Below are 18,022 nucleotides of genomic sequence, written 5' to 3' on the forward strand. Positions count from 1 at the left end.
GCAGTATTATTCTGCAGTACCGGGGTATAGTAATAGCCTTTGTTAGAGTATTGTTTCTTACCAGTCAAAACTACAAAAAATTAATTGAAAACTAACAAAAATCCCAGAATTCTAAAAAATTCCTGGGTTTTTCCCTGTTTTCTCCTAGATGGAAAAATTCCCAGGTTTTTCCTTGATCTCCCGGGTCCTATATACCTTGTTTAAGTAATGATTCTAGGAATATATAGCAACCCTCTAAGTATCACTCACACATGGATTGTGAGGACAAGATTAGATTAATAACAGCATGCACAGACGCATTCACACAATCATTCTTCCTGCACTCCTTATGTGAATAGAATGGGAAGAAACTCTAATAACTGGTACAATGTGTTGTACCTTCTGCCATGAATTTCAAAACAGTTTGCAAAGAGCAGATGTAGCTGTACAATCACCCCTATGGTAAAAGTTCACTTAGGGTGTCTGTGAATTTTCTATTATGTGCTCGTGTTGCTAATTGCTGAATGACGGGGAGTGAATGCGATGGTTCGTGAGTTGGATGTGGGTAACCAATCACACTGATCATAAAATAAAGTTAGCTGGTGTTTCATTTCACTCGCAGCAATGGAAGTTGAGCTATTAGGTCCCACCATAACCAACACTTCATAAATCATGACATATTACGGAAAAAATATGTTTATATCTTGTATACAAGTTGGAATAATTTTGTGGTGGCTGTCTCTGCCAAGGACTTTAATAATTCTGATGGAATGTCATCTACTGCAGGGCACATGTTTCAACTTGGGCCTTTCAGAGCCCTGTCAATTTTTTTTCTTAAAGTATCATATCTCCATCTCATCTTCATTTACTTCCTCTTCTTTTTGCATAATTATGTCGTCAAGTTTGTTACCCTTAAGTAGACCATCTACGTATTCCTTCTACCTTTCGGCCTTTTCTTCCCCTTGTACAGCGTTGCAATCTGAGCTTTTAACATTCATACAGCTGCTTCTCTTTTCTCCATTTTTTTTATTTTCCTTTATACTGCAGGTGTCTTTCCCATATTCATGCTAATTTCTTTGTGTTTCTCTTCTAACCATTTCTGCCTTGCAAGTTTGCAATTCATGTGAATCTCTTTATTCCCTTTTTCTTGCTTTCTGTATTTTTAATCCAAAGATTTCTACTGGGACTTGTCTGTGTGTATTTGACCATCTACTGCCTTCATTATTTTGTGACTCAACACCAACAATCACCGTCTGTGTACCTTTCTCCTGTTTCAGTCAATAATTGCCTAATGCTGTATTTTAAATGTGGAACAATTTTGGGTCTTTTAATTCATCCACATCCCATTTTCTTAATTTCCTACATTACCACAATTGATTCAGTTTTAATCTGCAGTTCATAGCCAACAAATTATAGTCAAGAGTCCACATCTGAACCTGAAAATGTTTTGCAGTTTAAAATCTGGATTCAAAAACCTCTGTCTTACCATCAAGTGTCTGTGTCTCCATTTAACTTCTACATACACACCCTTCCTTCATTACATTTAAACAAGTATTCACAGTAATTAAATTGTTCTACATGCAAAATTCTACTTGGGACTTTCCCCTTTCATTACCCCTCAGTCTGTCCTTGTTCTACAATCTTTCTTTCTTTTCCCAGTATAGATTTCCTGTCCCCCATCACAATTAAATTTTCATCTATCTCAAATCTGATAATATATTTTATCTAATCATATATTCTTTCAAAATTTACACCATTTGTGGAATTAATAGACCCATAAACTTGTACTACTGTCATGAGTGTTGGTTTCCTATCTTTCTTGGCTACTATAATGTGTTCACGATGCTGTTCATAGCAACTTACCTCCATTCCTATTCTATTCTATTCTTCACCGAGTACTCGGTGCTGATTGGGTATGTATTTATTTCAATTTTAGTGTCGATCTCCTCCTCCCCCCCTCACCCCCTTTCTGTCCATCACCTTCTCCCCCTTCTCTCTGCCCACTTTCTTCCCTCCCTAATCTCTGTCCACACCTCCCACCACTCTCTCTGTTTGTCTACTACTTCCTCCTCTCTTTGTCCATTTCCTCCTCACCCTCTCCCTGTCCATCTGCTCCTCTTTCATTTCTCTGTCCTCCTCCTCCTCCATGTTGTGCAATGATATATAATTTTGTTGGTACATTCAGTGACATACGTGGATACTGTCTGCTAAATGTGCTGTGAATATAGTTAGTAGCAAAGAAGTAATAAACTTGAACATCATGACATCATGCCTGATGAACAGCAAAAATGTAGCAAGTGCCAAACTCCTTTCCTCTCATTTTTTGTCGGTGTTATGAGTGAAAGTTTTGTAAAGGTTTGAAATTACATGTAAAGTTTGTTGCAAGTCACTAAGTGCTCTGATTCTCAAATACTGGATGCTCTTAGCATGTTTACACTCAGGAAACAAGGAGGTAAGGCACTAACAGGGTACAAACTGGTATTCTTGTAAATGAAGTGCTACCACACAATACACATTTGTATGTCAATGCAATAAAAGAAGACTTGCACTTTTGTTCTGACTATACTCTACAGATGATATAAAATTTTCCAGCAGGTTTTCACGGAATAACAGATATCAATACCACTGGCCATTTCAACTCTCACAACTAAAACTTTTGTAATAGTCTAATGCAGTCTGCCTTTTTTGAAATTGTTGTCTGATTTGACATGATAATTCATATACTGAGACAATTTCCAAATAAATATCATAGAGAGGACAATTTCTTACACAAGTGGACGATGCAGATCAGTGTGTTGGGGGAGGAGGCTGGTGGAGGGGGCAGAGGTCAAAGAAGGGACTGAATGGCAATGTATGCCACAGTAAAATCATTCACATTGATGGGCCTTGTGCAGGAACTTCAGCCCCAATAACTGGATGATGTCAAATGACCTGCTATCCACTTACCTACCATAAATTACAAAAGCATTCACTTTCACAATTGTGAGATGGTAGAGTGCACATAGCACCAGATAGAAAGTTACTGTAGTTCTCATAATAATTTTTTTAAAAAATTGTTAGTGTTAAAGCGCTTGTGTAAATGATCAAAAATAAGGGTGAAAACAACTGAATTTATATGGTTGCAAAATTAATATACGAGAACCCAAATGCAATTTCCCCTATAATAACTGATAATTTATTGGAGCCGTGGCAAGGCGACCTTCATACAATGATCATGGTGTGAGGACAAATTAGCAGACTGATGTTTTATGATGAGTATTGATCTAAAAACTATAAATCATAGCATAGTAAATAACTGTTATGTACCTATCACATATTTAATATGAAATTAAATGTATTTTCTTTCTTTGTCATCATTTTGTAACTAATTCAATGAAGGTGGTTATCAGCTCTCATCACATGTGAAAGTACAGCAAAAATAAAGACAAAGAGAGAAGAAAAGTTTCATACTGAAATAGTATAAAACTCAAAACCTCAATAAACTAGCTTGCAACCTTACACATCACACTGTCATGCTCTCTTGCAGGCTACAATCAATGTCAAATTCATCTCCCGAACAAATGTCCCAATAGGATGAATGGTTTTAGGGTAAGATACAGGACATTTCAAACCAGATAACCTTTCAGTCAGTTCTCCAATCCCCATCCCAAACCCCCTGCCCCCTTTGTCAGTGTTTATTTGCTAGCTTCGAACTATAGTTCAAGGAATGTTGTTATTTCCTAACATTAGTCATAATGTCACAAAAATTGTTGGCAAATAACAGATTTATCCACATTGTCAAGACGTACATACTATGGCCAATTTGCTGATTTTTCTTTGGGGCAAATACTTCAATTCCACTCATATCACCATTGAATCTATCCCGTCCTACTTTGCACACTATCAACTTGCCCTGTTTTGACATTCTGTTTGCATATTCTGTCACTTTTTCCATCTGTCACACCTTTCTCCTTCTCATCTCTAATGAATTTAATTTTGTCAACAGTCAGCTTCAACAGTGCAATGTGCACTACTTTAATTGGAGCATAACTGTACCATGTCACATGACCAAGTCAGTGCGCACTATTCCTGGCTCTACAGTTCACTCTGCTGAGTAACAGTAAATTAATTGTTAATGTTTATGTTAACATAATGACTGCAGGAGTATTTATAAAGCTCACCACATTGCAGATAAGGTTGCTGTTGACAATTAATGGAAATGTAACTATTATGCATTTTACAAAAAAAAAATTAAGAGTTATATGATGAACGTACCTGAAGATCACCATAACTGTCATCAGAACTCCAAGCCAGAGTTTTGGTTGGCACTTTCCATACCTGGATAATTCCAGACATATCAGCAGTTGCAGCATACATTCCATCATGGCTGAACCCAACACAAGAAACCGAATCCTATGGAGAGAGAGAGAGAGAAAAAAAAAAATGAATACATGAAACAACACAATTCCTTGTCCAGATTATGTATTCAGGATGTATGGGCATAACACTTCACTGTACACAATTTTCAACAACAGTTCTGCTGGTATCATACACTTCTATGATTTTATCTCCTTATTCAATCTGAATTTTTTATTATTCCTGAGACCCACTGACAGTGGTGATTTAAACCTTTATATTTTCATAATTTTTTAAATTTTTAAATAATTCCTTAATATGAATTACAGGAAAAATTGAATATAAAATGAAAAACTGGTACATACAGCTACTACAAGAGAGGGAGAAGTTCCTATTGTATGAATGATTCAGTTAGAGTTTGTTTAGGAAGTAGGAGTTCACAGCTACATCGTGTTTATTTTATTTATCTTTCATTCTTGCTACCAGTTACAGGGTTGCAGTATCACTTACAACCAATCATTCTTACAAGCAGCTAATCTGTACATTTATTTCTAATTTAAATTTATATGCCTCTAAGTTACATAAAGGAATTATTTAACAGTTTTAAAAATAATGAAAAATGACAATTTAAAACAGTCATGGGCAACCTTTGGTGACCCATGGGCAGGATTCACACATTTACTTAAGCTTGCATGTCACCTCGTCATGTGACACAACAGCAGCACTTCTAGTGCACACAGGCCCATTTACATTGAGTTCAAAACATGTTCTGGAACATTGTTTGCGGTTAGTACTGAACTAGCAATGTTGGCAACTCAAAACTGTTGTTCTATGGCTGTATCAGTACAGATCAAAGGAACACTGTTCTTGGCCTGCTGACATTAAATGCTGTTACACAGCACTAGTGTGTGTATTCTGTCTTGAGTCTTGCATGCATGTTGTCTGTGTTGCTTTGTTACAAAATGGAGTGGACAAGGTGCAAAGTTTCGGAACTTTTCTCACTCTACCACGCAGAGGAGTGCCTCTGGAATGTTAAAAGTCAAAATTATAAAATATTTATAATCCAACATTACTCATTAAAAAGAAAAAAAACTGCTACAATGTTTGGCATCAGTGTCAGTGATATTTATAACAAAATTAAATGTCTCATCTCAGAGTACAAATGTGAGAAACATAGAACTGAAGAGCGTAAGAGATCTGATAATAGTGCAGATGATGTTTTCAAACCGAAGTGGAAGAAACGGTCCCTTGAAAAAGTCCACTGAAATGTTATACTCCTAACAATGCTAACAAGACTCATCATTTGATGGAAAATTAGCTGCCAGGAAATTATCGGAGCTTCCATCCCACCAAAGGGAGGTGGGGGAGGGAGATGGGGGGGGGGGGGGGGGCGGGGGGAGATAGATAGATGCATTATACATGGTTGAATTGAATGTGCTTAGGAGCAGGCAGACAACAGTGAATGTGTAGGCAGGGGAGCACTTTATTGGAAGTGTTACAGACTTAGAGGCTGTAACTGAAGAAATTATCTTCACTGAAAATGCTAATTTAATTTCAGTATGAAAAAATAAAAATATATATTCAAATAGGTGTTTCAGTGCCATAACTGAATTACCTTACAAAACCTTCCAACCAAAGCTTCACAAACTATTATCTGAGATACGGCTGGCTTTGAAACATGAAATAAATATGCAAGGCTTTGATAAGAATCTCCTGCTGCCAAAAAATGAAGAGTAATAGCAAGCCTTTCCCTCACAAAAATTGCTTTTCTGAAATTTGTCTCTGTCTTTGAACAATTGGTCTCATAGCATTCATCAAAATTTCAAAATCTCACAGCAACACCCTAGTGAAGTTACAAAAACCAGAACCATCTTTCAATTTCAGTTTACACAGCATGTCATTCCCACCACATCTTCTAAAAGACGTTTTGGTACGCCAATGATGAGTATGTTGCTTTCTTTGCTACTTATTTCATTGAGTATGATTAATGTAGACTTGTATGTCACTAATTCTTCCTTTTCACTTGTCATAGTGCAGTTCTTGCTGCAAATACACAATGTGGAATGTTTCCTGCCAAGTCCCCGTAGCAGATGTTGCGAATACATACATATAAATATTTGTCAATAGTGTAAACAGGGATGCAAACAATGAACAATGTTGCTAACATGTTGTGGAGCAAACAAACATGTTTTTAACTCAGTGTAAATCTGGCTTAAAGTCAGGACTATAGGAGCCGTGACTTGCAATGCATCAATATAATGGCATGCATTTCATGACACGACAAGCCAACAGACTGTTCCTGTAAACACATACTTTTGAGAGTACATTCATTTTATGTTCACACTATCTTGAGATACGTACAAAATATATATATATATATATATATATATATATATATATATTGTAAATAAAATAGAAAGTAACTTCCACATGGGAAAAATATATTAAAAACAAAGATTCCAAGACTTACCAAGCGGAAAAGCGTTGGTAGACAGGCACAATAAAATAACACACAAACATAAATTTACGAGCTTTCGCAACCGGCGGTTGCTTCGTCAGGAAAGAGGGAAGGAGAAGGAAAGATGAAAGGATGTGGGTTTTAAGGGAGAGGGTAAGGAGCCATTCCAATCCCAGGAGCAAAAAGACTTACCTTAGGGGGAAAAAAGGATAGGTACACACACACACACACACACACACACACACACACACACACATCCATACATATACAGACACAAGCAGACATATTTAAAGGCAAAGAGTTTGGGCAGAGATGTCAGTCTAGGTGGAAGTGCAGTGGCAAAGATGATGTTGAATGACAGGTGAGGTAAGAAGTAGTGGCAACTTGAAATTTGCGGAGATTGAGGCCAGGTGGATAATGAGAAGAGAGGACATATTGAAGGGCAAGTTCCAATCTTCGGAGTTCGGATAGGTTGGTGTTGGTGGGAAGTATCCAGATAACCCAGACAGTGTAACACTGTGCCAAGATGTGATGGCCGTGCACCAAGGCATGTTTAGCCACAGGGTGATCCTCATTACCAACAAACACTGTCTGCCTGTGTCCATTCATGCGAATGGACAGTTTGTTGCTGGTCATTTCCACATAGAAAGCGTCACAGTGTAGGCAGGTCAGTTGGTAAATCAGGTGGGTGCTTTCACACGTGGCTCTGCCTGTGATCGTGTACACCTTCCAGGTTACAGGACTGGAGTAGGTGGTGGTGGGAGGGTGCATAGGACAGGTTTTACACCGGGGGCGGTTACAAGGGTAGGAGCCAGAGGGTAGGGAATGTGGTTTGGGGATTTCATAGGGATGAACCAAGAGGTTACGAAGGTTAGGTGGACGGCGGAAAGACACTCTTGGTGGAGTGGGGAGGATTTCATGAAGGATGGATCTCATTTCGGGGCAGGATTTTAGGAAGTCATATCCCTGCTGGAGAGCCACATTCAGAGTCTGATCCAGCCCCGGGAAGTATCCTGTCACAAGTGGGGCACTTTTGGGGTTCTTCTGTGAGAGGATCTGGGTTTGAGGGGATGAGGAAGTGGCTCTGGTTATCTGCTTCTGTACCAGGTCAGGATGCGGGATGCGAAAGCTGTTTTCAGGTTGTTGGTGTAATGGTTCAGGGATTCAGGAATGGAGCAGATTCATTTGCCACGAAGGCCTAGGCTGTAGGGAAGGGACCGTTAGATATGGAATGGGTGGCAGCTGTCATAATGGAGGTACTGTTGCTTGTTGGTGGGTTTGATGTGGACGATGCGTGAAGCAGGCCATTGGACAGATGGAGGTAAACGTCAAGGAAAGTGGCATGGGATTTGGAGTAGGACCAGGTGAATCTGATGGAACCAAAGGAGTTGAGGTTGGAGAGGAAATTCTGGAGTTGTTCTTCACTGTGAGTCCAGATCATGAAGATGTCATCAATAAATCTATACCAAACTTTGGGTTATGGTTTTATATATATATATATATATTAAAAACAAAGATTCCAAGACTTACCAAGCGGGAAAGCGCCGGCAGACAGGCACATGAACAAAACACACAAACACACACACAGAATTACGAGCTTTCGCAACTGGCAGTTGCTTCGTCAGGAAAGAGGGAAGGAGAGGGAAAAATGAAAGGATGTGGGTTTTAAGGGAGAGGGTAAGGAGTCATTCCAATCCCGGGAGCGGAAAGACTTCCCTTAGGGGAAAAAAAGGACAGGTGTACACTCGCACACACACACACACACACACACACACATATCCATCCGCACATACACCATGTGCGGATGGATATGTGTGTGTGTGTGTGTGCGAGTGTACACCTGTCCTTTTTTTCCCCTAAGGGAAGTCTTTCCGCTCCCGGGATTGGAATGACTCCTTACCCTCTCCCTTAAAACCCACATCCTTTCATTTTTCCCTCTCCTTCCCTCTTTCCTGACGAAGCAACTGCCAGTTGCGAAAGCTCGTAATTCTGTGTGTGTGTTTGTGTGTTTTGTTCATGTGCCTGTCTGCCGGCGCTTTCCCGCTTGGTAAGTCTTGGAATCTTTGTTTTTAATATATTTTTCCCATGTGGAAGTTTCTTTCTGTTTTATATATATATATATATATATATATATATATATATATATATATATATATTAAAAATAAAGATTCCAAGACTTACCAAGCGGGAAAGCGCCGGCAGACAGGCACATGAACAAAACACACAAACACTGTGTTTTGTTCATGTGCCTGTCTGCCGGCGCTTTCCCGCTTGGTAAGTCTTGGAATCTTTATTTTTAATATATTTTTCCCATGTGGAAGTTTCTTTCTGTTTTATATATATATATATATATATATATATATAATTTGGTATATATATTAAAAACAAAGATTCTAAGACTTACCAAGCGGGAAAGCGCCGGTAGATAGGTACAATAAATAAAACACACAAACACACACACACAGAATTTCGGCTTTCGCAACCGGCGGCTGCTTCGTCAGGAATGAGGGAAGGAAAAGGAAAGATGAAAGGATGTGGGTTTTAAGGGAGAGGGTAAGGAGTCATTCCCGGGAGCGGAAAGACTTACCTTAGGGAGAAAAAACGATAGGTATATACTCGCGCGCACACGCACACGCGCACGCACACGCGCGCGCACACACACACACACACACACACACACACACACACACACACACACACACACACACACAAGCAGACATATTTCAATATATACTTATCCTTTTTTCCCCCTAAGGTAAGTCTTTCCGCTCCCGGGACTGGAATGACTCCTTACCCTCTCCCTTAAAACCCACATCATTTCATCTTTCCTTTTCCTTCCCTCTTCCCTGACGAAGCAGCCGCCGGTTGCGAAAGCCCGAAATTCTGTTTGTGTGTTTTATTTATTGTGCCTATCTACCGGCACTTTCCCGCTTGGTAAGTCTTGGAACCTTTGTTTTTAATATATTTTTCCCATGTGGAAGTTTCTTTCTATTTTATTTACATCATCATTAATTTGGTGTGTGTGTATATATGTGTGTGTGTGTCATGAACATTGTTTCTTTACTTACATTTTACAATTGCTGTCTTAAGAAGTTCCACAGCAACATTCTGCAACACTGTTAGTAAAGAAACGATGTTCACGAAACGTAAATAAAGACAAACAGGTAAAAACTGGATTTGAGGCAACTTGAAATGACATCACGGAAAAGTAAACGCCTATAACAAAAACTGGCTGCTGTTAATTCTTTATATATTACATTTAGTTTGAGAAGTTGCTGTGTTCTACCAACAGACAAGAAGTAGTTACTAATATTAATACAAGAAAGAAGAAGAAAACAAAACACAACAATAAGTACGCAATCCCTGCCGACAAGCAATTCGGTGTAATTTTGTGACAGGTCATTCAAGTGTTTGAGATCTACTGTATATATATCAACAAACACTGTTAGCAAGCATTTTTTAAAAAAATATTTATACAAAAATACTTTTCGTGACTGACTGCACAGGCACAGTTTGTTTCTGTAACACAAAATACATTAAGCACTCAGACTAGAGACTCTTGTTTCACTTGTTCAAATTCAGCAGCAGTAAAATGGCATCATGCATGCACAGAGTAAGCAAAACTTTCACGGGTCTGCAACATGAGCCAAAACCCAAACAAACCAAGTGTCAGTGGAAATATCTGAAAAATGCACCCTAGATGGAATACATGCAAGTGCCTCACATTCATATTCTCTCTCTCTCTCTCTCTCTCTCTCTCTCTCTCTCTCTCTCTCTCTCTCTCTCTCTCTCCCTCTCCTTCCCTCCCACAAATTTCTTCCGTGGACTGCGTTGAAACCAGTTGCAGCAGTTTAAAGTCTCACTAATGAAGATGGAGCAAAAATTCAAATTGGATACAAATACCTATGCCTTTTCAAATGAACCACCCCAGTATTTACCATAGTAATTTGTGGAAACCAAAATCTGAATGGCTGGAAAAATATTTTAAGTCCACTTCTCCCGAAAGAGAGTTCAACATTACTGAGCCATCTTGTTTGATCGAAAAACTACACATTCAGCTGTGGGTCTTCTTTAGTAATTTGTTTTCTTGTTTAGTCTTCTTTAAATATGAATGCTGTTTCAGCAGCTGATAAGCAGATGCTCTCTTCCAAAATAATATTCAAATCATATCAAACTTCCTTTCTATAAGTGATTTTATTTAAATACAGAAGGTTTTGAGATGCACCAGTTTTGTCAACACTAGCCCCAACAAATTACTCTGAAGTAAGACTCACAACACCAACTATAGATTATTTATTGGAATCAGGGTTATGGGTTTACTGACATAAGCCCATTTCTGAAAGGAACAGTAAAAATTTGGGATGTTGCCAGTTGCACAAAATGGACATTAAATATTGCTGAATATTTAAAAAAGCCTACAATGATACACTGATAACTGTGGAACTTACCTTGTGATTTGTACATTCAAACAAAATTTCTCCTGAACTTGTGTTCCACACATATGCTTTTTCATCTTGTCCACCTGTTATCACGAGCTTGGATTCTTTTGGTTCAATGTCACAACAGAATACAGAACCTGAAAGAAAAATATATTACTGGAAGGAACAGGTGCCCAATCCAAACAGAAGACTTGAATGATAAATAATTACAAACTCAGTAATAAAATTATTTGTAACCCATAATGTTGGGTATTCGTCAACTTTGAAATGTAAAGCTGATGCCAAATTAAAGATAATTCTACTGTACAGATTTCTGAGTGTGAGAAGCAAAAACAGCTAAACACAGGGTGTCCCCAAACATATCAACCAAAAAGTCACTCTTCCCTTTACATTGTTCCATTAGCCTACCAACCTGTTACTTTATTCCAGTTGGAGAAGTTTCTCTATTATATGGCTTACCCTCCTAATATTGATATTAAGAAAGAATTTTAAATAACTTTTTCAATAATGTTTCCAGCACTCATGAGTACATAACCATTTGCTTGTTTTGAATGTTAATTTGGAATCATTAATTTATGTTCTTGAGTTATACTTGCTTCTCTGAGCTGACAACACTATTCTGATCCTTTGGGTATATTCTGACGGAAGTCTTAGCATGCAGTTTTTTTATCCTTCATGGCTTCTTGACTTCTGACATCAACCAGGCTTTATTTTTGTGCTTCTCATAACCTCACTACTGCAGTGCCAAGATTTTATTTAAAAAGATTCCATTCTTGAATTGCTGATAATTATTTATACTAGCCCAGGATGTGACATTCTCATTTCTTCATATGCTCCTTGTTTTCATGCAATGCACAATAAGTCTTTGCCACACAGAATATAAAAACGGGGGTGGAATGTGTTGCTGTCTACTTTATTGATGCTACAAAACGTAGCATTTAGTCAAAAATCAAGGAAGGAAAATAAAGGTTTAATGTTCACTCAATGATGGAGTCATTAGAGGTGGACCACAAGCTCAATTGGAAAAGACGGGAAGGGAAATGGCTCACGCCTTTTCAAAGGAATCATTTAGGGAAATCACAGAAAATCTAAATCTGGATGACTGGATGAGTATTTGAACGTGTATCCTCCCAAATACGAATCCACTGTTTTCCCACATCGCCAGAAACACAGTCAGTTTTATTGAGGAGCTCTCATAGTCTCGTTCTAGACAAACCATTTCTGTCCTTGTTATTACTATGGTGATAGGGATGAGGAGGTGATACTGTAGCACTTAGAGTGGTCACCACTACATGATGCAGCAAGTACATTGTTACTGATATTGCGTGCTTTTAAATGGGACAGTAAATCAAGTGAAGTATAAAGAGATATCTTAATCAAAACAGCATACTGTTACACACATGAATTTTGTTTCACTCCTTATACATACTTGGAGATCGCAAACCATGCTATGTAATCACATTAACGTGCTTAGTCCTGAACTTGAACTTGTTGAAAAGAAGGCTTTCAAGCTGGAAAGTGCGACATTGGCTGCTATCTGTTCCACACTTTCAAATACGCACACCGCCAGCTTGTGCCATTTCATTTCCTACATCCAGCACCATGGCACGAGGGCTCTGCCACAAACGATTATGCCACAGCCAATGAGAAGCAAGTATTTGTTCTCTAGAGCTCCAGCTGCAGGAGTACTTAAATTTGAACATTCACGCACTGAGCTCGTTTTGCGTGTTTGCTTGTTGAGTAACATTTACAGACTTTCATAGTGGCTAAGGCTCATGATCTACTGAAAATTTATTGTACTGAAGACTGACAAATTTGTAAATTTGCAGTATCTGTATATGTTCCAACATTCAAGGCTACTGTTTGCAATTGAGACAGCAATCTCACGAATCTTTTTACTATCTGATATTAGATGTAGAATAAATTAATATCTGAGTTTTCTGCTCACGAACAGCAACTGTTCCTCACTCCTGTAGTCACTATAGAACCACGACATGCAATGAATGTAAAACAGAAAAGTATGAGTACAGTGACCAAAAAAAGACAATAAATGCATAACCTGCCTTCTCGGATAAATTATCATGCTTGCCTCCACCAAAAAGAGCTTTAGCTGAGGTCCAGAACTGTCAAAGAATGGTTACATAACTCTTGTGTACCTGTATAACAGCATCTCAATTTGCTGATGTTTACTGCTTCAAGCATTGTATTGTATGCATATGAACACTTGTTTTGGGATATTGTTCATTTTTAAGCATGTGATTACTGTGTAGATGTACACATGACAATTACTATTGGCATCTCTGCTCCTCCTCCACTACTGTATACTGCTCCAAACAATCCAATAGCAACACATTATTATCCAATGATAAATTTGACAAGCTCCAAGTATTCCCTGTTTTGCTTCCAGTGTGACACAAATAAGTATATGCTTGGCTGCAGACCAGCTGGCAGGTATGATAACACATTCTTTGAGTTGCTGATGAGCTACATGGAAATGAACTGAAGTTTGATGAAATGTTAAATTACTCATTGTTTTAACTCCAACACTCAACAAAGCATCTAGTCTCCATGAAGGTATATGTTTCACTCTGCTAACAAAAAACTGCTGATACACTAATCCTGTAACTGATAATCCACACATCTTCATTTAGCCTATGGTTAAACAGCTTCATTTGGAATGTGAGTCACAGGTAAAATTTTGGAATGGGTTGATCCCAATCAATGTCATTTTGCATGTAGAGAATATAACCCATGTTTGCAATTGTATCAACAACGAATTCTCAAATAATTATCAATTTTCAAGATACACTGCCCACTGCAAAATTTTATAGCATCAAACAACTACTTTCCAGCCCCACTGGGCAATATAAACTTAATCAATGCAGTAAGGTAGAGACTGCAATGAAGAATCTTTACCTATATGGTTTGTGAAAACAAGTTTTGAATCATCACTTGTTGGTACCATGGCCTCTGCACCTTCTTCTGCCTGCCCAGTATCATCGTCGTCGTCATCATCATCATCCTGCTCCAAGCCTTCATCAAGTTCTTCAACTGAAACTTCTTCATACCACTGTATTTCTTCATCAATATTTTCTTCTTCTATGAAACCTGGATCATCATCCATTATTATTTGTGGTGATTCTGGAGGAGTATCCAGAAATACCATTTATCCCACCACCAACTTCTGTAAGGAATCATAAAGATTAAAAAGATGAACATGAAAGTAAAATGTACTACAAACATGGAAAATTCTCTATGGAATATAAATATGACATGTTGAAAAACATCAACAATAGAGAAGAGAGGGGTGTGTGTGTGTGTGTGTGTGTGTGTGTGTGTGTGTGTGTGTGTGTGTGTGTGTGTGTGAGCGCGACACTGGTGGAGTTTTGTTCCCAGTATTGACAGCAGTGCTGAAAGACTTCCACTGGTAGTGCCATTAGACTGTCAGTTACATTTTTTTGAATTATTATGTAAATTGAAGATGGAGGGGGAGAAATGAAAGGAATGGTACTAGTGATGTCAGTTGCACAGAGACTTTATGCAGACTCTCCCCCCCCCCCCCCCCCATCCACTTTTAGTTTACACAATACATATCACAACTGCAGATTCTGTGCAGTGTCTGTTTTCTCGGACATGTCTGAAAGCAGACATCAAGCATTTATACAATTATTTGGAATGATCTACAGAGTCCCAAAACAAAATGCTTTCCAGAAAATCTTCAGTTTCAGGAAAAGGAAAAAAGTGTCACAAGGATCAGGTGAATAGGGGTGTTGTGGAACAACAAGAATCTCTTCTGAGGTAAAAAATTCCATGACAGAAGTGGCCATGTGACAAGGGTCATTGTCATGATGCAGCATCCACTTGGCTGCAATGTCCAGTGTCATTTTATTCACCAGCTTTTCCTGAGGCCTTTCAAAGACATGTTTGTAAAACACCTGGATGATACTTTCTCATGGAGGAACAAATGCTATATGCAAGATGCCCCTAGTGTCAAAAAAGCAAATCAGCATTATTTTGATCTTTGATTTGTTCATTCGAGCTTCTTTCATTCAAGGAGATGACTCATGTTTTTAGCCTTCCAAAAACGATTTGTGCCAGCAAAAAACTTATCCTCTTGATAGGGAATGTTCCCCACTGGCCTGTTTCAGCTTTTCGAAGATCATATTCACGTAGCTCTAAATTCCGCTGTTTCATTTTCATAACAAATCACGTGATGGCCGCACTCAGCAGAAACTCAGATCGAGCATCTGGAAGGGATGAACACACTAGTGTACACAAGTAGAGCAACAAGCATTGCCATATTGCTCACAGTGTTGTCAGTCTCTTTACTTTCCTCACACACACTGCAATTCAAACACAATCAGAGCACTTCTCCCCCATGCTGGGACAAAGGTCAACATACACAATACCTAGTCTACCACTGTTCCATTGTTTTCAACTGGTACTGTCCCCCTGTGAACCACTCACATACAACACCTGTCCCATAAAACGCATCTTCCACTTCCTATTGCAACCTATCAGAGGCATTTCCTATTCTGTTAGACTTGATCATAAGCAGTGGCGTAGCAAAAAATCAACCATATAATTGCTTAAATATGTTGCACGCCAAAAATCTAACGACTTCAGCAGTTATTTTACTAACCTTGCAGTTTGTATCCTTCACTCCAGCGCCACCAGCTCTGAACTGTGCAGTGGGATCTTTTCCCCCAGCACATCCTCCATATCCAAAGTTCCTGTGGCCTAAACCAACAAACATCCTCAACCTCCAGCCATCCCCAACCCTCCAATCACTACTGCCACTACCTATTCTTGTCTCCAACCCTTTCTTGATCTGACCTTCTATTCCACTATCTTTCTCACTTTCACAGTGATAAGTTAACTACAAGAGTCATTCAATAATTAAAGAGACAACTGGTCTGGGGAAAAAAATGTTAGTAGGGCAAGTTTGGTACTTGTATGGCTTTAAGTTGGCATCACTGGGATCAGCTGATGTATCAACATTATTTTGTTTATAACCTCAAAAACACATTTCAAGATGGTGAATCCACTTGAAATGTCCACATTAGTTTAACAACTTTCTGTTATTCATGTTTTATTTGCTGAAGGCGAGAAACCAGTGAATATATACTGTAGAACGTCTAAAGATTTTGGTGGATGTTCTAGGAATTGTGCCAATTTTTACAAGTGGATAGAGCAATTCAAAAATGGTTGCAACTCAGTAACTGATGTAAACCGTTCTGGCTGACCAGTTGCAGTTTCAACTCCCTCACTTGAAAGTCAAATTATGACATTATTCGTGCCGGCCGCAGTGAGACTGAGGAAACAATAGTTGATAAGGTTCATGTTAGTACTGGTACTGGTACTGATGTACCACAAAATATATGCAAGATGGTTCCCAAAGGAGTTGACATAGCTACACAAGGAAACAAGGTTCAGAGTGTGAACAGAGCTAAAGGAATATTATTAAAGAGAAGGTGAGCATTTCCTAAAAAAAAAAATTAACTTGTGATGAAACTTGGGTTCACTATTATGAGCCAGAATATAGACAAAGCATGAAGTGGCAGCACACGAACTCGCCTGTCAAGAAAAAATTCAAAACCCAAGCATCAGCAGGAAGAGTCATGGTGACCGTGTTTTGAGATGCTGAAGGTACATTGTTTTGTGATTATCTCAAACAGCCACTACTGCTCGGATTTACCTTTAAACAAGGTGAAGCCAGCCATGAGGTAGAGATGTCATGGATCTCAGAGGAGAGGTGTGATTCTCTAGCAAGACAACATACATCCTCATATTGCTCAACTAACCCATGAAACCATCGACAAAATTGGCTGGGAAGTACTGCCTCATCCCCCTTACAGTCCTGATTTACCACCTCATGATTTCCATTTGTGTTGGTGCACTGAAGCAGGCATTATGTGGGAAGAGGTTCCAGGACAATGAGGACGTGAAAAAGTTTTTGGAAACTTGAACATGAAGAGAGAGTTCTTTGCAGCCAGAATAAAAATGCTTGCAGCCTGTTGGAACAAGTTCATAAATGTTCAAGAGGATTACGCTGAAAAGTAGAAAAAGTATTGTTTTGTAGAATTAAATGCTTTTTCTCGAGACCAATTTCTCTCTATAATTATTGAATGATCTTCGTATATTAATGCTACAAAATAACCCACAGTTTCTCGGAGGTGAGAGCATACATTCCTCCTTTAACCTCACGTGTTTAGCAGGAAAGGGGAAGGGGGGGGGGGGCGTGCATGCGGCTAAAAACTTCAAAGGGGGCCTTATTCTGAACAACCAGAACTATTTTGGAATGCATTATTACTCTACACAAAATAATTTCTATATCTATCTGTGTACTCCAAAATCCACCACCATATTAAGTGCAATGGAGGGCACATATTATACCACGTTAATTTTGCCTTATTCCTGTTTCATCCAAAGATGCTGCATGGAAGGAAAGATGCCAATACCCTTCTGCACAAGCCTAAATTTCTCTAATATTGCCTCTATGGTGCTACACGTGTTAAAAGTTGTAGAAAGTAACCATTTCTTGATTTGTGCTGGAAAGGAGTGTCTCGAAATTGTTGTAGAAAGGCTCTTAGAAGTCGCTATTTATCATGTAAATGCTACATTGTCATTCGTTCACATTTCCATGACTCTTTCATGCTGACAAAACAAATCTATGACAAACTGTACTATTCCTCTTCAAATCTCCTCTATCTTTTCTGTTAAGCCAACTTCATGAGGGACACAGATCAATGAGTAATTTCGAGGGTTGTTCAACAAGGGTCTTCAATGGACTTTTACATTTGCTTTGGAT

General features: G+C 38.7%; 1 protein-coding gene across 1 annotated transcript in view; it reads right to left on the bottom strand.

Moving 5' to 3' along the window:
* The window catches only part of LOC126336326 (angio-associated migratory cell protein), a 36,246-nt gene extending 21,733 nt beyond the window's left edge, over positions 1 to 14,513 (bottom strand). Inside the window, exons 1-3 of the mRNA XM_049999888.1 lie at positions 14,128 to 14,513; positions 11,221 to 11,348; positions 4,234 to 4,371 (exon numbers count right to left, since the gene is read on the bottom strand). Coding sequence (XP_049855845.1) covers positions 4,234 to 4,371; positions 11,221 to 11,348; positions 14,128 to 14,377 — 516 coding nt within the window. The 5' untranslated portion in view covers positions 14,378 to 14,513. The remainder of the gene's footprint in view (positions 1 to 4,233; positions 4,372 to 11,220; positions 11,349 to 14,127) is intronic.
* Between the last annotated feature and the right edge of the window lie 3,509 nt (positions 14,514 to 18,022).

This window comes from Schistocerca gregaria, chromosome 2, assembly GCF_023897955.1.
Source record: "Schistocerca gregaria isolate iqSchGreg1 chromosome 2, iqSchGreg1.2, whole genome shotgun sequence".
Classification (NCBI taxonomy): domain Eukaryota; kingdom Metazoa; phylum Arthropoda; class Insecta; order Orthoptera; family Acrididae; genus Schistocerca; species Schistocerca gregaria.